The sequence below is a fragment of the Curcuma longa genome, chromosome 13 (assembly GCF_044706935.1).
Source record: "Curcuma longa cultivar G26 ecotype Majalengka, Jawa Barat chromosome 13, ITB_CL_G26_1.1, whole genome shotgun sequence".
NCBI classification, from domain to species: Eukaryota; Viridiplantae; Streptophyta; class Magnoliopsida; order Zingiberales; family Zingiberaceae; genus Curcuma; species Curcuma longa.
This window is the reverse complement of record NC_133873.1, coordinates 5,672,889-5,695,200: the sequence shown is the minus strand read 5'-3', so window position 1 is coordinate 5,695,200 and position 22,312 is coordinate 5,672,889. Positions and strand designations below refer to the sequence as shown.

The 22,312-nt window shown below is 34.5% G+C and overlaps 2 protein-coding genes across 7 annotated transcripts; one reads left to right on the top strand and one right to left on the bottom strand.

The window, feature by feature from the left end:
* The first annotated feature begins 806 nt into the window (after positions 1 to 806).
* LOC141844163 (alpha-soluble NSF attachment protein-like) lies at positions 807 to 12,070 on the top strand. Its single transcript, XM_074732187.1, has 9 exons — positions 807 to 990; positions 7,651 to 7,700; positions 7,791 to 7,863; positions 8,080 to 8,159; positions 8,531 to 8,682; positions 9,768 to 9,927; positions 10,012 to 10,059; positions 11,006 to 11,086; positions 11,789 to 12,070. The coding sequence occupies exons 1-9, from the start codon at positions 846 to 848 to the stop codon at positions 11,867 to 11,869; spliced, it is 870 nt and encodes a 289-aa protein (XP_074588288.1). The 5' UTR covers positions 807 to 845; the 3' UTR covers positions 11,870 to 12,070.
* Positions 12,071 to 12,900: 830 nt separating this feature from the next.
* On the bottom strand, positions 12,901 to 17,866 carry LOC141844418 (uncharacterized). Of its 6 annotated transcripts, none has more exons than XM_074732471.1 (6): positions 17,779 to 17,866; positions 17,248 to 17,380; positions 16,925 to 17,094; positions 16,387 to 16,835; positions 16,030 to 16,285; positions 12,901 to 14,474 (listed from the first exon to the last, which is right to left on the bottom strand). In XM_074732471.1, the coding sequence occupies exons 3-6, from the start codon at positions 17,030 to 17,032 to the stop codon at positions 12,996 to 12,998; spliced, it is 2,292 nt and encodes a 763-aa protein (XP_074588572.1). In that variant the 5' UTR covers positions 17,033 to 17,094; positions 17,248 to 17,380; positions 17,779 to 17,866; the 3' UTR covers positions 12,901 to 12,995. The 6 variants fall into 6 exon arrangements, with proteins under 6 accessions (XP_074588572.1, XP_074588573.1, XP_074588574.1 ...); XM_074732472.1 differs by having other exon boundaries at positions 17,671 to 17,855; XM_074732473.1 differs by having other exon boundaries at positions 17,248 to 17,356; positions 17,671 to 17,855.
* Between the last annotated feature and the right edge of the window lie 4,446 nt (positions 17,867 to 22,312).

Genomic DNA, 22,312 nt, shown 5'->3' with positions numbered 1-22,312 from the left:
CGGTTCAGCGTCAAGTCAATCGGCTTAAAATAGTCGCGACAGAATTACGCCTGCGATAATTTCAAATATATATAGGGTTCTAAATGAAAATAGGTTAAATGAATTAGGAGCACAATGAGAATTCTAAGGTTACCAAATATTTTTGATTAAAAATGTTTGATGAGTGTTTCAATCTAATACGATTCTAGTCAATTGAAAACTGTTAAATATTATTGATCAAAAGTCTTTTATGACCCATAGAACTTAAATAAGAAAAAACAATGAACATAGATAACTCATGGGACATTAGGAGCACAATGATATCCATTTAGTATGGATTCAGAGCCTTTGGATCCTTAGTTAAAACTAAGTGTTTAACAACTCTATAAGATTCACAAATAGAAGAAAAATGGCAAACTTATCAATTACTAAGATTGCAATAGTGTCCATAAGCATAAATTTAATTAAGGCCATTAAATATTATGGCTAAAAATGCTTAACAACCCTAGAAACCTAAACAAAAAAAACTTAGGAACAATAAAATACTCTTGGGAATGTTGTATAATAATAAAGTACTCAAAGGAATAATAAAAAAATTAGAATTTAAATTTTAAATGGAATAAATTTTTTAAAGACAAACTTTTAAATATACATAAATTGTACTATAAATTTATCTTAAAACTCACAAAGAAAAAAAAAGTTAGGTGTAGCTTTGGTAGATTGCCCTAAATAAATAAAATTTGTTGTATTTTGATAAATATAATGCAAGTTAAGGCCAGCCTGCGTTCGCAGGATCATCCCTGTCTCATTTGCCCTTCTTGCCCTATAAATATCGGCAACGCCTGCGTTGGAATTGGGACGGTGAGATGGCAGATCAGAACGGAAAGGGCGAAGAGTTCGTTCAGAAGGCGGAGAAGAAGCTATCGGGATGGGGAATATTTGGATCCAAGTACGACGACGCCGCCGATTTGTACGAGAAGGCGTGCAATTGCTTCAAGCTCGCCAAAAACTGTACTGTTTCGCCCTTTTCGTATGGCTCCCTTCTTTTGCTATTTGGTTTTGCATCTTTTATAGGATATTTATCCCTGCTTAGAGAAATCGGATTTCAATAATTCTTCTTAGGAATATCTAGTTGTTTTATCTTCCTCGGATTCAATGGAAGCTTTTAGTGACGAGAAGATCATAACCAGGAATCAATCCCGATTCTGGTGGACGAGCTGAGTTCGGCCAAACTTTTTTTGCATTTTCTAATTAGACTCTGCTTTTGCTTACCACTTAGGGTCCGATAGGAAGGCAAATTTCTAGTTAGGGATCCTTGACAATCCAAAAGCTTTACAGATTGAATTACTAGTTTTAACCAATTGGCTTCATCTTGTTGTGGTCAATTGATCATTTTATGTGACCCCGATCAGCACTTTCTAGTTTTCAAACCCTAATTCAAGGGACGCCTTGTTGTTGTCCTGTGTTAACTTAGCTCTTGAATGTGTGATCCATCTTCTGATACACATCAGTTCCTGTAAGTGAAGGCAAAGGAATCTCTGATGATATGGTTGCTACCTTCTTGTTGGTCATATTTCAGAACTAATGACCAGATGCTATTAATGCTCTCATTCTTAACGAGCTTTGGAAAACTTGTGCTGCATGTATTGAAGAGGGCTTGTTTGATAAACTTTGGAATCTGCTAAATTTTCTAAATAAAGTGAAGAAAATAATATAGTGTGGGAATATGAATGCTATACTAGGAAAGAGAAAAAGAAGAAGATAACAAGTGTGTTTATCACAAGGGGCGTTTACATATTTATCCTTGTGAAGTTGGGGAATTTCTCATTTTCCACTAAAAACAATTGTGTAACTTTCTATATGCTCGTAAATTAGCTCAGTTTTAACATGTGCAAGTACCATCCTAATAAAATTAAGTTTCATGGTTAATGCAATTTAATGTAAGTACACACCATTTGCCTTTGCATTACAAAAAATTAAATTAACATAAAATAAAACAAAAAATAACTTTAAAAAAACAACAAATTTACTACTTTTACTTGATTAATGTTCATTTTATATGAATGGAGATTTATTTTAAAAAAACCTCACGTAATTATTCTAGAATTCAATTGAAATTACTTTATAATGTTTAAAATTCTAGATATATAATTTATTAAGAATTTTAAAAATACAATTTTTCACATGCCTAACTTCCATTAGTATTGTTGTATATGTAATACTTGGCATTAAGAAATTCTATTTTATTAAAATAGCCCTGTGACATAAATCAATTCAATAAATAATTAGCTTATAATTTTTGCATGGACCAAAATGTTAAATGATGCCATCAATATTTTTATTTGAAAAAAAAGGAAACAGGGAACATAACATTTTCTCAATATATATTAACATAGGAACCCAAGGAACATAACTGAGAGAGACTTAGTCCCTAAAAAACATAGGAGCCATAATGCAGGATACAAAAGCCTACAAGAAACAAAGCAAACCAAGAGACTAATATATATAACCAAAGCGTGACTTGAACAATTTGGCTAAAGATTATTAGATAACTCCATACTACACCGATGGGATGAAGACAATCTGCATAGTTAACATCAGCTATTACTCAGAATGTCTTATGTCAGAAACATCCGTTGCACCAGCCAAAACAAGCAACTGTTTAACAGCAGTGGGTGAAGACTCCTATGGCTGTTGCAATTATCCGTTCTACTACCTAATGCACTGCATGAGACATTTTAAGGAGGTCTGAAGCTATCAGCAATCACCCTCTCCAGTTTCTTTACGGTCCTCCTAATCACATTCTGAAATCTGGTTTTGCAATGATTGGACCATGTGACGATCAAATTTTCACAGCATGTCAATAGTTCTTGTATTTGTCATGGCTCCTCTGCTTCAAATAATCTTGAATTTCTCTCCTTTTAGATTACCCTAATCCAGCATCAACTTAAGCTTCTTAAGAAGATGCAATCCACAGGGTAGCTAATGTTCAGATGGTTGTATTGAAAACCACTATGCACATGTGGTAGCAGATTCTTCAGCAACCTGGACAATGAGTGCCCATACTTGAAGGACCACCCTAAACTTAAAGAGCAGATGGTCCCTATCCTCATTAACCTCACCACAGAGTTTGCATCTAGGATCCTTCACATGGAACCCTCTTCTCATTAACCTCTCCACTGTACTGATCTTATAATGTAGAATAAGCCTGGTTGTAACTCTGACTTTGGATACAGAAAGGGAGCTCCAAATGTTTTCTGCTACATCACTGATCATGCCTCCATTAACTAACATAAGGTTTGTTGAATGAGTTGAGAACTGAACTGACCATCCCCATCTCTATTGAGCTTCTTCTACATCAATGCATAATTTCTCCTTCTGAAAGATGTCTCTGATAAAATCTATCCCTTCTGCATTATCCTCATAGAGAAGATCCCCTCGCTGAGTGAACTGTAGCCAAAGCTCCTGAAAAGTGCCTGCTGATTAATTACATACTTGTAGAAGGTTGTATTGGATCATCTGCCCATCAGCCCATATGCCCAACCAAAATCTAGCAGTGCAACCATTTTCCAGCCATAAATTGATCCATACCTGAAGGAATTCCCTTATGGGGCCCTCCATATAGGACTGGTACTCCAAGGAGCTAAACCAAAGGATTTGTTTTTTCTTCTTTCTATATAAACCATAAGAACTCCTTTCTTAGCTTGTCGATCTCAAGAATCAACCGTTTCAGTACTAGGAATATGCTTGCTTGGTATAGAAGCAAATGTGCCATGGTGCTATTGGTTAAGGTCAGTCTTCCTCCAATGGATAAATATCTGTTCTGCCATGTGCTAAGATTGCAGACTATCTTATCATTTATGCCACGGGCTAAGGTTGCCAATAAGCATTACAAGGTCTGTTAATTCCCAACGGCCAAGTATTTAACAGGCAAATCCCCATTAGAACAGCCTCTTACCTTTGCTAATGACATGCTCCAATCTTGGGTACCACCTATTTGTGTTAAAGAAAATTACTGTAATTGATTTGCAAACCTGTGAATAAGGAAAAGACAGCTAATATTATCTTCAAGTTCATCAGCTCTTGTACAATACCATTCACAAAAATCAGAGTATCATCTGCAAATTGAAGAATCTGAGAAGTGCATGTATTAAGACATGATACATGATCCAGCATAGCTTTGCTCTGTGCCAGTTTGAAACTTTTTTGCTGCAACTCAGCTATCAATATGAACAGAGGTGAAGAGAGTGGATTACCCTGCTTCACCCCTCTCTTGTACTAAACCAACTTCCAACCTGCCCTTAAATTAACATTGCAATGCTAACTGTCTCAAGAATGTTTCCATCCATCTCAGCTACCTTGGTGAAAAACCATGGAATTTCAACACCCATAATAAACTTCCCCAGTTTAGTCTGTCTAAGGGCTCTTCAAAAAGTCTAGTTTAAGCACGGCCACCACTGCTTTGTTCTTGTGGCAGACGTTAACCATTTCAGTAGCTGCCATACAACAATCTTTAGTAGTTCTTTCCTTGATGAATGCATCCTGATCCTAAGCTAACAGACACTTAATGACTGGTTGCAATTTGTTAACCAACCCTTTAGAAATGAGTTTCTCTGGAGTAACAAGCCTATATTCCTGCACATGCACTGCAGCCTGGTATGACAGTGAGGAATAAAACATTAAATCTGCTCATGTCTTACCAGCATAGAACTCTTGAAAGATTTTTAAATGTCTTGTTTGATACACTCCAAGAGACCTTGAAGATGCTGAGTTAGTGCCATATGGACCTGGGGATTTATTGATAGCCATCTAACTAAGACCTTGTTGGATTTCACTAATACTGTATGCATTGTCAATTTTAATGGCAGGTACAACTGAAACTGCAAGATTTTCTCTGAAGAAATAAGTGAACTGACTATGGATGAGCTTTTGATAAGTGATTACCCTACAATTGGTATGAATTTCTAGGATAATGGCCCTTTTAAATCTTCCCTGAACTATCTAATGGAAGAAGGATGTATTCTCATCCACCAATTTTTTTTCCAGTTTACCTTGGCATGTTGCATAGATTTCAATATCAGGCTCAATTTAGAATTAAGCACTCTTCTTTCATCCAACTCTGCCAATGATAGGGACCTACCTTGACTATCTATATATACCTGAGCCAATCTATTCCTTATCAAGTTTCATTGGGAGTTGTCCTCTTCCACCAAGAACATCAACTTCTGACACCTCTTCTTAGAATTCCAAGTTTCTTAACCCAATTAGCTGCAGTTTAGCTACCATCCCAATCCTTTCTCCACCAGTCCTGTACACATTCATTGAAACCAGGATGAAGCATCCATTTGTTCTCAAATTTAAATAGCTCAGTTGAAGTAGCCAATCTATTGGTACACTCAAGCATTATAGGGGAATGGTCAAAGAGAGCACGCCTCACAAACTGATAGTAAATGTTCTGAAAGCTTTCCTTCAATTCATTCAATTCAGTGTTTGTTAAGAATTTATCCAACTTTGGAAAGCTGGAATAGATGCTACTTTGGCAGTTAAACATCACATTCACAGACAGTGTTAAGTTGAAATCCCCTCCTAGTATCCAAGGTCCCTCTATGAGATGACTAACAGTGGGCACTTCCTCAAATAAGGCACTTCTTCCCCTCTCTAGACATGAGCCATATATGTTAGTCACTGCAATCTTATTATAGAAACTGACTTGATAAAAAAATGTTTTAGAGTAAGCCCCTGCCTCAAAGCCAAGGCATCTTTATCAACTACAATTAAAGCCTAACATGAAACCATCAGATAATCCTTCAGCCTCCAAACTAAGCCAATCCATAGTTCTAATTTATTTCTGAGTAGTCAGACCATCAATATTATCATGGCAACACAAAGTTTCCTGCAGAAGAACAAAGTCACACTTGTAACTCAATAGTAAATGCTTAAGTTCTTGTTTAGCCACCTTATACAGACCCCTGGGAGCACCCTTAATCTGGCAATCATTAGAGGAAGACACGCTCCCTGCCAACACAACACCTTAGTTTCTGTCAAACAGCATTGTGTGTTAGCCTGATCATCAAATTGCTGACTAAGTCCTCATACCCAACCTGCACTGCAATGTTGATCAACTCATTATCAAACATATGGAGTATGTCAAGACTCGAGATTCTCAGTTTCCTCATTGATGAGCACATCTTTCCCTTTCCTTTGGTTACCCAGATTACCAATTGAGTGTTAGCCTGATCATCAAATTGCTGACTAAGTCCTCATACCCAACCTGCACTGCAATGTTGATCAACTCATTATCAAACATATGGAGTATGTCAAGACTCGAGATTCTCAGTTTCCTCATTGATGAGCACATCTTTCCCTTTCCTTTGGTTACCCAGATTACCAATTGAGGATGTCAAACACTCCTTACTGGAATTGTGACCTGCCGTTGATACTTACCAAATAGTGCAACATAATTAAATTCAATAATTTGTTAACACATGAACACAGCAATGTTTAATTACCTAGTAATTTAATGCATGGTTAGCATTGATTTAGGAAGACAATTGTTGAATTCAACTTTGGGATAGTTATCCTGCACTCCTTACCCTACACACTTCGTGCACACCTAAAATTGTTTTTCGTTTTGAAATTTTTTTGTACTTAATACTATAATCCAACCCTTAAACTCTAAAGACAAAATCCTAAATGACTTAATCACAAGCCAAAAAAATAAACAAAAAAATCCTATCAACGCACAGTCACTGTGCGTCACACAGGATAAACTTTTTGCATAGTTTAAATTCCTAAAATGCTCATATTTATTTAACCTCTGGGTATTTGGTAGTGATATCAATTGAAGTTTTCTTCCACCAATTAGCAAACAAACCTAACTTTCAATTAATCTATTCTTTTATATATACAATTAGCAATGCATGTATCTTTTATTAATAATTTATCTTACCTTAATTTCCTGATCTACTGATGACAACTGCTAAACTTATGTTTGGAGCAGTAAATACTAAAATGTGTAACTTTTTGAAAACAAGTATGTTTTAACTAACCTAATCCTTATTTTGATAAGATTCTGTATAAGAAATATGGATCAACTCCTAGCATAGTTAAGCAACCAACTTCACTACTAAGTTAGAGTTTACCATAATACTAGGACTTGATTCAATTAATGGTGATGTAACCAAATGAAATCTAGACTATCTATGCTGTTCAATTTATTCAATTGCTTTCCACAGGACAGTTCAGACTAGTAACTTGCATCCAGTTAGATGAGACTGATCTCCTAGGACTCATCTTGCTTAGTAGTCATTTCTCTTTCAGACTAGATAAGATAAAGGGTAGCTCGGTGCATAAAGCTCTCGCTGATACAAAGTCCTTGGGAAGGTATTTTACATAGCCTTATCCTGTAGCAACTTTACCATTGCGCTAAGTCTCCCCTTCCTTAGACAAGATCAGATGCTAGTTAGAGATTGCGGAGTCAAGTTATGGGGTTAAAATTCATCAGCTTCAATTTATTTATGTTTAGATTAGTGGATTAGTTCGTTGATTGTCTGGTATTTGTTGTTTGATCTGATGTTTTTGAGCTGTTAAGGTCTTTCTTTTCTTCAGAAAGAAGCTCTTATTTGTGGTATAATTCTTCTTAATTAACTTGCCTTATATTTACACTAACAGGGGATAAAGCTGGGTCTGTGTATATTAAACTTGCTGACTGCCATTTGAAGGTTAGCAGATTTGTTAGCTTGACAGCATGCTTAACTTGACATGTCATCAATCTAAATGGTGTTTAATTATTCTTTGATATCATCACACAGTTAGAAAGCAAGCATGAAGCTGCCTCTTCTTATGTTGATGCAGCAAATTGTTATAAGAAGATCTCAATTCAAGGTATATACTCATCTGAATATAACTTAAACCACTCTATATGTTGCAAATTTCCTGACCTTGTAGTAGTGTTTTTTTCCTTTCTCTGTATTTGAGTGGCTCCATGTTTCTTGGTTTTTCTAATATATGTAACTAAGGCACTAAGCATTAAAAGCAAACAACATTTTGAAAATTTCACCTTGCTATTTGGACCTCATAAACTTTTTTCATTCTATGCAGAAGCAACACAGTCATTAGAGCAGGCTGTCAACATTTTCTTGGAGATTGGTAGACTGAACATGGCCGCAAGATATTGCAAGGTTATGAACTATCTGAGAAGTTTCTTTTTTTTTGTTTTACTATAAGTTGATTTGAATTAGTTAGAAAACTCAATTTTAGGAAACATTCACAGTTACTTGCATCTGTAGTTCTGGTATTTAATCACATAGGTGGGGACTTCACTGATTTTACTGCTAAGGTGTTGACATGGGACATGCCATGCATGTGCTATATCACATATGGTGCTATCTTGGGAATGAAAACAGTTTAAAATTATGTGTTTGGAATATAATTAAGTTAAGATTTATGATGATGATTGTTTCCTGATTTAAGTTGATAGTGTGCTTGTATAACTGTCGGTTGTTTCAGATATTAATTTCTTTTACTGAGATTCCACATCATCATCATACAGGAGCTTGGTGAGTTATATGAACAAGAACAACATCTAGAGAAGGCTATTGAGTACTTTGAACGAGCTGCTGATCTATTTCAAAGTGAGGAAGTGACAACTTCTGCTAACCAATGTAACCAAAAGGTTGCACAATTAGCCGCTCAACTAGAACAGTATGTATAATTATCTTGCATTTTATTCTAAGATATTAAACTGTGATTCTTAATGTTTTGGTTGTTTTTGATCTATTAATTAGCAAGTAGGATTATAACATAAACCTTTTGTTACCAATGCTCTTGGAGTAATGATTTTGCACATCGGAAGATGCAATGCTAGAATATGTAGGTTTCACCCTGCCTATGCACCTTCAGAATTACATTTATCTCTTTAATTCATTGATTTACTATAGTAAACTAATAGTTCTTTGTCAAATGTAAAATAAATTACATTTATCTATCTTATTAGTTTACCATAGTCAGTTGTTACTTTCTCTGTTCATGTGTAAATTATGTTATTTGTTTATGTGATTGTTTAGTAAAACTATGACAAATAAATGTTCCACTTAGGCGATGTGAAACTATGACAAATATGTATATCAAACGAGGAAGAGGAAGATAAAAAAAAATTAGTTAGCAACAATAAAACAAGATAAAATTTATTTAAATATAGATGATGATATAGTAGGGGATAGAGTCCAATGGCGTACAAGGATTCATATAACCAACCCCATCTAGTGAGATAAGGTTTGGTGGTTGTTGTTGTTGTTATTGTTGTTACTATCATTTTGTTTTTATTGAGTATATTTGTCACTGAGTAAGAAAATAGTTGCATAAACAACCATTTAAGATTATAAAATCTATTGACTGTCCAAGAATCAATAGTATTTCCAAAGTTTGGTCTGAACTGCATGATACTATTTATCCAGGGTAATTTATGTAACTTAGTCAGTTATACATAGTAGAGCACCTTATCCACTGCCATATGGAAGTTGTGTTTGGTGAACCGCTCCCTTTGCTTTGACCATAATACCATCTAAACAAAGAGTTGCTTTCATTCTGTATCATGTATTTATCTTTTAATTATCTCAAAGTTCTGAAAATTTCTATATTCAGTATTTGCATTGTTCATTGTTGAAGATTTTGCATATCATAGGACTTCTATATACTTTCTAGAATCCTCATATGCAATTGTTAATCTTCAAATAGTTTAAGCTTTCCATTGTAGCTATGGAAAATTTAACACATTGTGATCTTTCCAGATACCCAAAGGCAATTGAAATCTACGAAGCAATCGCGAAACACTCTATCAATAATAATCTTCTCAAGTACAGTGTTAAGGGAATTCTTCTTAATGCTGGAATATGTCAATTGTGCAAAGGTGATGTTGTTGCAATTACAAATGCATTAGAGCGATATCAGGTTTGTTTGTTTTGGTTGATAATTGATGTTTCTTTTGTGTGTGTATATGTGTGAAATATCATTAACCTGACTGCACTTGTGCAGGAAATTGATCCGACCTTTTCAGACACACGGGAATACAAACTTTTATCTGTAAGACTTCATTCTATTTGGATGATAAGTTTGTCTGATTTGTCAATTTCAGATAGATTCTTTGCTTAGTTGACCAAGTTCCTACAATTTCTATTTGCAAGAAGACTTGACATAATCTATTTTACCACAGACAAAATCTTTTCAGCTGGAGTGTTTCAAATGAGTTGCGTTGGAAGAAAGGATTAAATATAGAACTTGGAAATTTAACTAAATGTGTATCAGAATGAATGCTTATCGTGTTTTGGTAATATTCTCTTGAGGATACAAGTTTTTTTGATAAAACAGCTATAGAAGATACCAACACAATTTTACAGATATTATATAACAGATTGAGTGTTCTTGCTTGTTTTCTCGCTCAGAAACTCAGAACAAACTATCATTTAAGAAGTCACTTATTATTTGTCTATGGTACAATGAATTTTGACTAGTTATGGTACGGAAATTAAGAAATAATGTCTGTGAAGCTTCAAGTTTTAGCTAGTGGCATTTCAGTTAATCTATTCATTTTTTCTCCTTTTTCTTTGATACCATTTTAGCTTGCCCCACCTAGTGGGATAAGGCTTGATTTTTTGATAAAACAGCTATAGAAGATACCAACACAATTTTACAGATATTATATAACAGATTGAGTGTTCTTGCTTGTTTTTGCTCAGAAACTCAGAACAAACTATCATTTAAAAAAAAAATGAAAATCCCAGTCAGTCTCATGGACAAACTATCATATCATTTAAGAAGTCACTTATTATTTGTCTATGGTACAATGAATTTTGACTAGTTATGGTACGGAAATTAAGAAATAATGTCTGTGAAGCTTCAAGTTTTAGCTAGTGACATTTCAGTTAATCTATTCATTTTTTCTCCTTTTTCTTTGATACCATTTTAGCTGACCCCACCTAGTGGGATAAGACTTGGTTATTGTTGTTCTTTGATATCATTTCGATTTCAGGCATTAGCGGATTCAATGGACGAAGGAGATGTTGAGAAATTTACAGAAGCACTTCATGAATATGATAGTATGACAAGGCTGGTATGTATTTTCTATTAATGTTAGGCGTACTCTAAAATCTTTGTTCTTCTCATTGGTAATTTCTTACCAAATTTGTGGATAACAGATTTGAGTTCAATACTAAACTTGAGATAATAATTGCTTTATTACAAAATGCCAAATAGTTTCGGATTACAACACATGTTTGAATTACGTTTACATATGCTGATTGGAATTAGAACATATGATTTGTTTTATATTTCTATATTCCTCTAGTAATTTATTAAGGAGTCCTGATATCCTATATAATTGTCAATCTTAAATTCAAGAAGCCCTAATTTCACAGATAAATCTTTTCCAACCCCAACTTCTTTCTTTCTCTGTTTGTTTTTTCAAACTACAACTCTAAAAGTTACTCCTGATTATAATACCTGTATGTGTGTGTGTGTGTACTTTAAGATCTCAAATCTTTTGTTTGGTAGGCCAAAGTTGCTTTTTATTTGGTGGACCATGGATTTGAAACTTTCTGATATACTTTGAAGGCGACAATTTGTTTCACATTGCAATAGGCTTTTTCATCTGATATGCGAAAGCCATTCTATGTTTCTTCATAACCCTACAAAAAGCTTTTACATATTTTCACTATGGCATTCTTTAGTCTTTACTCTCCTGGCAGCATTACATAGCATTTTTGCTGTATAACCTTGTGATTTTGCTGATAATACAAATCTCAATCGACAATAGGATGCTTGGAAAACCACGCTTCTCTTACGTGTGAAGAACGCCATCAAAGCAAAGGAAGAAGAGGAAGATGATCTCACCTGATTCATTCCTAAAAGAACTAGCATTGCCTACATCTTCGTCTGCACTCGCACATATTATATCTTCCTCTGCACTTTGCATTTTCATTCGCTTGTTCATGGTTATGTCAGTTTGAAGAATTTGGTTTCAGATCATGTTCAAATTTTACTCTTGAATGTTGTGGATCTACTGCTATTAACTCAGAAGATGGGTGTTTCCCTACTATTAGCATGCCAATATTTAAATTCTAGAATTAATTTCTTTGTCAATATTTTAGCAATAAACAAAAACTTGTTCTTGTGTTCTTTGTATTCTTCATATAATTCTTCCCATTGGCTTAAAGATATGTGTTTTTTTTGTAGTTCAACATCGCGCCATGCTTTGTTGGTAGTTAACTTTGGCTTTTAAAATCGAGAGCTTAGTTCAAGAGGTAAATCCTAACTTAGTGTGGTTCGCCCAAATTATAGGAAAATATGGTTTTACAAATTCTACTATTGAAACCTCGATAAACATAAGGCATGAACGTCCGAAGCATTTTGCATAATGTGACTACACAATCATTTAGTAGCAACTTAAGAAATGTTTGAAGTATTCAAATCAGACACTATTAAGAGCTTAGCTCTATTCGGATGACAATATATAAGCAAGCATTATGCTTGAATCTTTAAGTAATGTGCCTTGCAAAAACATTGAAAAACATTTTAACAATCTTAAATATGAAAATGCCACAAGCGGTATTAATTAATTCTAGGAGATATTTTAAGAATACAAAGAAAAAAAAAATCTAAAAACCTGTGCCAAAATGACTGAATTGAAACTTGAAGGGAAATTTCCCAAAACATATGAATTAGGAAGACAAAAATGAAATTTTCTGAAAAAACTAACGCTGAGATTGAGTATCATGCAAACACTTTGGGATTTCAGGCATCTCGGCATATAAAGAACACAGTTGCGTTAAGGGTTCAAGAGATCAACAAAATGTTACAGCACTTACGCATGCCACAGCCTTCAAATAATTTTCTTTTGGCAGCTTCTAGGGGAAAATAGGCACACTATGGCTTCACATCAAAGGTCATAACTTAATATCATAATAAGAACAAATCCTCCTAATGATCATGAGTAAGAACGAAACCCGACATTTTAAACTATACTACAGTGTTCGCATACTGGATTGTGCCCCGTTACCACCATACAAGGAGTACTGATCTTGAGGACGCATTTGGTTTCTGGCATCTGTTTGAGGCCTTGAAACCCCATCATGAAGAGTTGTTCCCCCTCTTGTCAAGTCCGAGTATGGAAGGGAATATCTACTTTGAGAAGGCTCTTCAATGCCAAAGTGTTCAAAATATTGCTGGTGCACTGAGCTTGCAGATCTACTATGGAAGGCTGTTCCATTTCTAGTCAGGTTTGATGGCAAGGAATATCGGCTGAAAAGAGGAAGTTCCCTGCCTCGAGGAAAACTGTTAAAGTTCTGTCCTCCAGAAGGAACACCAGTTCCATTTGAGAAGGGTATCTGGTCCGCTTTCAAGCATGAGTAAGGTAAGCTACTCCTGATAGAAGCAGGAACGCCTATAACTGGATGGCAATTACCAATATCAAATTTAGTCATGGGATTCTTGGGCCCAGTTTCAAAATAAGGAATCGCTGTGTGACCATCATCACCTGCGGTGATGGCACATCCAGGGCGAGGATAGCTGGCTGCCAAACTTACTCCTGAACTGTAAATGTCACTCCCTGAACTCTGTGCCTGAGGAAAAATATCAGTCGGTAGTCTGAATAAGCTGGAAGAACTGCTTGGACCTTTCAAACCTTCACTAAGTACGTTTGTCCGAGTATGGCTAGTGCTTGCTGATGGTAAAGTTGCCTTGATGCCTTGACCTGGCAAAGGCAATCTATGGAGATCTTGTTGTAAGGACATCTTGGCTTGGTGAAGAGCTTCCAGGACTCCTCCGAGGTTGTTGCTGGTTGATTGATACGGTTTTGAATAGGATGGTTCTTGAGTGCTTGATAATGGCCATTTTTGTATATCTTTCCAGGAATTAGTGGCAGAATGGCTTCCAATTGGTAGTGAATCAATATGGCTTTGTGCATGCATATCATTATTATTACTAGATCCACTGTCAGAGTTTTCATGTACTAGAATATCACTCTTCTTATGAAAAGAGCCAGACACTGTGCTTACTTGGGTTGGAAATGCAATCTCGACAAAACAGGCCTCAATGTCACTAACTTCAGCATGTTGACCTATTTGAACCACTGAGCCATCAGCACTAGCCATAAAGTTACTTCTACTTTGAGTTCCAGATAGATCAGTAGGCAGGAAGGCATTCAATTCATAACCTTTTCCTTTGAGGCTGTTGTCAATATTTCTTGAATGTTCATCATTTGATGCATTACCTGCAGGATGTTCACCATCTGATGTATTAGGAGGTTGTACACCATTCGATATCTCAAGCACAGGATTTTTAGATGGACATTCAAGTTCTTGGCTCCCAGGGAGAATCACAATACCATCTGATTTTGATTGGTAGTTTTCATATGCTATTTTCTCAAAACATGCAAATGCATCTTTCTGGGGTTCAGCATTGATTTCAGAGACACGACACAGTATCCCAGATTTGGAGAGGCCCTAAATATTAAGAAAACGAATGAGACAAAAATATTGACAAAACTATTAGCCAAAATGTTCATATGCTCCAAAAAACGATAGAAAAAATAGCTATGGCTCTATGATCTACAATCAAAATGGTGATAAGTTTGGCTACAAAAATGCAGCTTCTCTGATCACAATGCTTAGGACTCATGACACATCGAGTAAGCTGGAAGCAGTAGTTTTAGAGTAGGAAAGCAATTTCAACAAGAATAGCAAAGAACTTGTATATATATAAACCTGACCAATTTTTGAACATGCTTTGGGTAGCTAGGAAAGCAAACTCTGGAACAGCGAGGGAATGATTTCAAAGTGGAGAAAGTGTACAAAATTGTCAATTTCAATTTTAACAAATCAATTGGATAAGCATAAATTGTAGTGAACAAAGATAAAAGTAAAAATATAAGACGTGCTAGTTGATAGACTGCTATTGTATATTAAATTTTCTTCATACCAAAAATTATAGGATGTACTTTAGATAAAACTTATTGGATATGCGAGGCAAGCAAAGACACAGATAGGAGAAAGATAGCAAACAGACACGGAAAATAGAGTACTGCATTAGGAAACCTGAGCCAGAAGCAATAAAGAATTTGTAAATACAAATAGAATGCGACAGCTGTGGCTTTGCAGGAGTTGCACTATTGAGGCAAGGAGAATGAGTGGGAAAAAAAAGTAGTGCAAATTCTCAGTAAAGTTAAAAGCCCTGAGTCAATGTGGTCACGATTGAGATCCTTTCTAGGAACCATAAAAAATTCATCAGAACAGATCATATAATCATAGCATAGGATCATAATTCATAAGACTGTAGCATTTAACATTTTTGCTTAAATTGTATTTGAAATTTAGAAATTAGGTTATATATTTCAATATATACTATTAATTTGAACATCTAAAAATTGCATCATAGTAGAAAATAAGTGAAACATGTAATACAACGTGAAGGATTAACAATTCCACACTATTTCTGAACATAATTAAAATGTCTGTTGTAGTATCATAAAATATTTTTATTGGTCCAACTTTTATTAAAATAGATGATAATGGAAATGGTTAAAAACTGTTTTTTCTACTTGAAATTTAAAATTAAAGAGATGCTTACTTTTTTTAGTGTCTTTCCTATCAAGCCATGATTTTTCGAATCAAGATCCTACTTAGGAATGAGAACATAGGGTTAGAATTATGAGATCAAAACATAATTGAGATCCTACTTGAGATTTGAGTTTTCTAAATTAAATGATTGTGAGAATCAATGTCTTACATTGGAACACAAAGAGAACATAGAATAAGATTGATAGGATTATGAGATCATAGCCAATTAAGATGCTACTTGTGATTTGAGTCTTTTAAGCAAATTTGGATTATAGGTGACAAACTTGACAATTGTGCCTATAGGTGAATATATTTGTGACATGTGATAATTCAATAAAAAGAATATTCTAAAATGGAAATAGCCAAAACTCTTTGCAAAAGTTTTAAACTAAACTTGATCTCTAACCATGGTTGCCTCCATATGCCATAAGGAAAACCTTACCAGATTTGAGCTTTTATTCTCATTGTATTTCTTCTCCCATTCTTGTTGAGCTTTTTCTTCTGCCTCAAACTGACCTATCAGCTGGGCTTGCTGCTCCAGAATTCTCTCCATTTCTTCATCTCTCTCATTCCCAATTACATCAGCTTCTTTCTTTTCCAAACTTGCCAAAGATGTCAGACTTCCAGAAACTTTCACAGATAAGTTAACTAAGTCATCACTGTTAATTGCATAATCATCTCCCATCTCTGCAGATGATCTGGTAGAGCACCAACTCAATGTCATCATATTCAAACTTCCAAAATAAAACAGGATTTAATATGATTCAGGACAATGACGTAAGAGGAAAAAGGAGCATACCCCACTTCTTTCCGTTTTATTCTGCGGCATGACTTTCCCAAGTTATACTTTGGAGAAGACTCGACATATGATATAAAACTATTTCGCCTTTGTCTTGGCCTGTCCTGCTTTCCTTTGGTCTTTCTAGAAGAATCTGGGCTGCTACTATGGCTTTTCCATGACAAGCTCCCAACTTGAGAGGATGAATCTTCGAGGTAAGAATTTGATTGTGTATCTCCAACCACAATCCTCTCTTCATTTGCCTTTGTACAAACTTCACTTTCTCCAAAGTCTTCCTCGCACCCTCTCTCAGCAATAGGACTTTCATCTTTGTCAGAGCTAGAATCAATTGCATCAGAGAGATCATTAATCCCATTAGTTTCTAGAATAGAGACAGCCTCCATTGCTGCCTGTTCCGCTTTCCTCCTCTGGATATTCATAATTCTAAGTTGCTCCTCTAATTCCATGACCTGAATATGAAACATTAACAAACCCACTAAATCATATAACACCCAAAGCAGATTTCCCAGCAAGAAACATAACAGCATATATGGCTAACCCTTTTAGCTAATTGGTCAGCTTTTTCCTTTGCAGCTTTAGAAACAGTCCTCTCAGATAGTAATCTAGCCCGAAGGAACTCAATGGTCATTGTCGTCGAGTCACCCATGATGTGTACCAACAAAAATTTAACAATCTAAATCCCAAAATCCTCCAAAATGAAACATTTCTCTGAGAAAGTATCACAATCAAATTAGCAAGTAAATCAGCATTATCTATGACAATTAAGTAAAAAATAACCAAAAGAACAATGTATTGTATGATAAACAAACGAGCAAGAAAATGGAGAGATCAAAACAACAATTGAAACAATTAAGTAAACACCTGGTGTGGAGTCAGTTTTGTAACCAAGAAACTAAATCAAAGAGATGCAGATCCAGCCTTTATGCTTTACTCCCTTAGCCTCAGCAGATCATTCGGAAGCCCTTTCTAACTGCACCAGTTTACCAACCACCAACTAGAAAATAAATTCAAAGCTTTTTACTTATGCTGCGGATATTGACTACACCAGATCAAAGCACTAACTCCCAATGAAGACAGACAAGATAAAAGGGAAAAAAGAAAAAAGAGGAAAAGTTTAAAAGCTTCCTCCTTTAAGAAGTAATTTCAAATTTTCTAAAAATTCGACACTCGCCCTTCTGTGACACTCTACTTTACCAACTCCACGATAAGAACGCTACAGATTGGCACAACCTTGATTGATCAATAGATCCAAACATAGAGCGAAATTAGAAAGCAAAAGACTACCTTAAGCACCAAAACCTCCGCAGATAAACGAAGGGATTCCCATCCGTGAACTACTCCACAACGAGATCAACAAGAACAGGAACCCGACAAAGAGACGTGGTTGAGTACCTGGGAAATCGATCGGTAAGCTTCTATCTAGCGATAGATCAGAGATCGATCAACTGCTCTCCTCTTCCTCATCTTCCCAGTCGTACCGGTTTCTCAGAGACCGAGCGAAGAAATCTTATTTTATCCTCACCAACAAAATTTCATGTTGACCCTTGAAATTTCAAAGGAACATATTTTTTTTTAAAAAAAAAACTTTTAACAATTTGCAACATATATTTTTTAAAAAAATTTACCTCTTGAAAGATTTTTTATTTAATCCAGTATTTTATAAAAGAAAATATGTAAAATAAACGAATTGATGTGGAAATTTAATATTAATTTATTGAAAATAAATAGTTTCATTAAATTATTTAATTTTAGCAGACAAGAATATTTAATTTCATTAAGAATACATCTAAATTAATTTTTTAAATTACTAATTTAATATATTAAATCGAGATATGCATATTTGTTTCAATTTTTTTATTAAAAAAAATTATATCCCAAAAAAATGTGGGTAATTTTCTTCATTATTATGAAAAATGTGTACATATAAATTCATGATGACTCGTTAAAATCTAATAATTTTAGTATCATGATAATTTAAAAAGTCCAAAGCAATCCAACCAAACCCAAAACCAATTGCTAATTTGTGAAAGAAATAAGTTAGATGAAGAAAACTATTTTACCTTATTTTTCTTAGTTTTTTAAAATATTTATATTCTAAATTTTAGTATTATAGAAATATTTTAAAATCTAGGAATCGTATCAATTGATCTTTATCAAGTATAACATTAATAAAGATAAAATTTACATTTAAAAACCTTTTGTTAGAGTTGATAATATTAGACTTAGATAATACAATCCAACTTGACTGAATATTGAAATTGGCAAGAACTATGCAAATTTAGACAGTTTTAAAATTTTTAAACTACTAAAATTGTAGCTCTTTAAGGATCTTTGTAGTTTAAGTAGAGGCCTTTAACCCTAAATAATTTTAACACTAAAAAGATAAATAGAAAAAAAAACAGCTAGAGTATGCACATCAAATGAAATGACATCCATAATACAAAAGTCCAGAGTGCATTTTCAGAAGAAACTATTCTATAATAATATCACCAAATTATTCATATGGAATCTTGTAATCAAAATTCAAGCGAACAATGTCACACTACAAAAAAACTCACAATTAGCGACGGATTTAACGATTGATTAAATTTCAGTCGCTAATTTAGTGACCGATTTTTACTAACCATTATTGTCTGATACTAATATTTTTGATATTTTTATACCTAGGAGCCAAATCAGGAAGAAGAGTTTAAAAAGATATGAAATAATTATTATCAAAAATTGTACAAAGATCTGATGTATAAATGAAGAAAAAATAAAAAAAAAACCTACATATATGCTAGATGAGGTATAGGATGAATGACAAAGGATTTGGGTTGTAGAAAAATGACAGCGAAATTCAATAACTGCTCAAAACAATAGAAATCCTGATGCTGGTGACACGAGCACGGGATTTTCAAAACATACAGCTGGATCAAAATCTATTGAAGAGCATGCAATGGATTTGGTAAGTTTATAATAACATTAAATTTTTTTATGACATCATAACTTTTAAATTTTAATTATTTTATTTTTTTCAGGCTAATAATTTACATAGACCCGGTACTTGCTGGGAGATATTTCACAGTACGCATAAAAAAAAGATGACACTTTTATAGATGCGAGATCGAAGGCCATAGATGTAAGAATATACATTTTACTACTATTACTACTATTTAATCATGACTAGGTTTATTAATTAATTATTTTCTAATACTATTAATTTTTTTAACAGGATGATATAACTAATCGAGTTGCACAGACATCTCAACCTGATGTAGAGGGGGGTGACTTAGTGAGGTTATCAGATGAAGCTATAAATGATATATATTTTGATGTGGTTGGTGGAAGCAAGAAGAACGCCCTCTACGGCCTTGGCTCCCATGCGCGGGTCGCATATGATCATGTTATAGCTCCTAGGGCCAGGGGTCGATCCAGTTCTCAATCCAATGAAGTGCAAGAATTATGATTAAAAAATCAAGCACTGCGAGCATCAGGTCACGACATTAGAGCAGTCAGAGCGGGTGATGGATGAGCGAGTCAGGCTGGCTGTAGAGTAGTCAGAGCGGGTGATGGATGAGTGAGTTAGAGCACAAGTCGATCGTCAATTTCGAGAATTTTTAAGATCGCTGGTCAGTCGTTAGTCCTTCTGCTTATCCCGTGCCGCATTGTTTCGATTCACAAGACACTGAAGACCCAAATGCTCTAGATAAGTAGATAGATTGAGGTATATTTATTTTTATATTTATGGTTCAATATATATATTGAGATATTTTGAGAATGATTAATGAATTTTTTCCATAAACACTAACGCTTGGTTGTTCACAGATGGAACTGGAGAACCTTTAACGAGCCTCATGGATTAATAGATAGATTCATATTTTACTTTTTTAGTTTTAAACTGTAATCATGACAACCTAAGGATCTTTTTTGTTTGATTAGATATGTAATATAGGCATCTATTATAATTTTGTATATTTACATCACTTTATTTTTACTTATGCTATTGTCATGCTTGAGACTGGATGACACTATCTTAGTTTCTAGTTTTTTGGTAATACTGTTTGTCTGTCATGCTTTTGACTTTTTCTAGGCTGGGCGGGTCAATGCCTTGTATTCTACACCTTCCATCTATACTGATGCAAAGTACGCATCTAAGGAATCCTGGCCTTTGAAGACTGATGACTTCTTTCTGTGAGTGAGCTCAATATCATTTTTTGCAGATGCTATTATATTGTGTATGATATGGTCATTCATTCAAATTTGTTTCTGCATGTTAGTTATGCAGATAATCCAAATGCATACTGGACTGGTTACTGCACAAGTAGACCAACCTTAAAAGGTTATGTGAGACTGATGAGTGGCTATTATCTGGTAATCTTCTTCCTCCATGAAGCTAGAAAGCTTGAAATTTCTCATTGTCATTGTACATTATACCAATGGTCTCTTGTCAATTTTCTCTATTGCTCAACAATATCATGCAGTCACTGGAACAGAATAGCAACATGTAGCAAATGATTATGCCAAACGACTATCTATTGGCTATTCACAGGTTGCAAAATCAACTCATCTTAAGATGCAGTCTGTTAATATTACCATTGACAAATTGAAAGTTACTCTATATTGAATGGATCTTTCAGGCAGAGAAGCTGGTTGGAACTTCTCTTGCTTGCTTAACAGAGTTGAACTCAAGTTCAGATTGCAACAACATTACAACAAAATTTGAACAGGTGAATTCACTGCTCCTTTTAGTTTTTCGCTTTTTCATTCTGCTCTTACTATATACAAGAGTCTCATGTAGTCTTCTGGTCCCTTGTGTTCGAAATATATAACTCAAATATTTTAGTTGTTCTATATATGCATATGAATGGATAGAATAAATTTCATTGTATCTAGAATATATTCATCGCATCTAGGAAATTGATGTTCATTTATCTGGAGGAGTGTCTAGCTTTTCCTCTTGTATCACAATTTTCCTATGTAGAGTCTAGAGGTTAATATGCATTAATCTAGAGGAGTGTCTAGATTGTCCTCTTGTATCTATAAATACTCTGAGTATCCTCTTCCTCTCTCTCAATTTTATCCTCTTCCTCTCTGACATCTTGATGATTTTTAGTTTTAGATACTTGTGGATGACAAGATTCATCACTGTTCTTATCTATTTAACAGTTGAAATGCTATCAGATACAAGATATATGTGATCTGAAATAACTTATGGACACAGCATTACTTGTGCTGCTTGTTGATTTATCCGATAGCAGATATAATCATGGGTTTAAAAATTATATACTATTGAAATAATTGTTAAATGTAGCACAAAATTTATGCACACCACTCAGTATGCAGTACTTGACAACTGTAGATAAAAGACAAATAACAAAAGAATCCTAGACATACATAACCAAGGAATCCTGTTTCTAAAGTTCTAATAGAGTATAGATATACTATATATAGTCAGACTCATATATCATATATCATATATATATATATTTGGAACTGCTATTCTACTTAGTTACTGTTCAAGATATCAAGTGACACTGCATTCTTCAACATCTTGTTGGAACTGTTAGTTGGCATATAACCTATATCCATCATTCATGCTGCTGTCTGTAGTATCTTCAACATCAAATTCAACCAACTCAGAGGATGCATTTTCTACGTAATTATGTTTTCTTCTTAAGTATTCCCATTTCTACTTTTGGTACTGCATTTTCATTTCTTATAATTCATTATTATCTAGTCTCATTATTTATGAGTTGTCTAATTTGCACCCGGTGGCAGGTATCTGATGATGCAGTCTATTGCAACTCTTATTCTAGTCAAGAAGGCTGCTGCAAAAGGTTCCAATTCAGAGGTCTGACTCAAGGTTTACAGGGAGGTCAGTGAGTGGTTGTTGTTGCAGTGAGTGACTCTGTTTATGTGATGCTTTTGTTGGGAATGACTAGTA

Bases quoted from the DNA above. Each gene is read 5' to 3' on its own strand.
- LOC141844163 (XM_074732187.1), top strand. From the start codon at position 846: ATGGCAGATCAGAACGGAAAGGGCGAAGAGTTCGTTCAGAAGGCGGAG. The intron at 991-7,650 runs GTACTGTTTCGC...TTACACTAACAG, and splicing joins CTTCAAGCTCGCCAAAAACT to GGGATAAAGCTGGGTCTGTG. The intron at 11,087-11,788 runs GTATGTATTTTC...AATCGACAATAG, and splicing joins ATGATAGTATGACAAGGCTG to GATGCTTGGAAAACCACGCT.
- LOC141844418 (XM_074732471.1), bottom strand. From the start codon at position 17,032: ATGGGTGACTCGACGACAATGACCATTGAGTTCCTTCGGGCTAGATTA. The intron at 16,286-16,386 runs GTATGCTCCTTT...GTGCTCTACCAG, and splicing joins ATAAAACGGAAAGAAGTGGG to ATCATCTGCAGAGATGGGAG. The intron at 14,475-16,029 runs GTAAGGTTTTCC...CTTAATATTTAG, and splicing joins AGAATAAAAGCTCAAATCTG to GGCCTCTCCAAATCTGGGAT.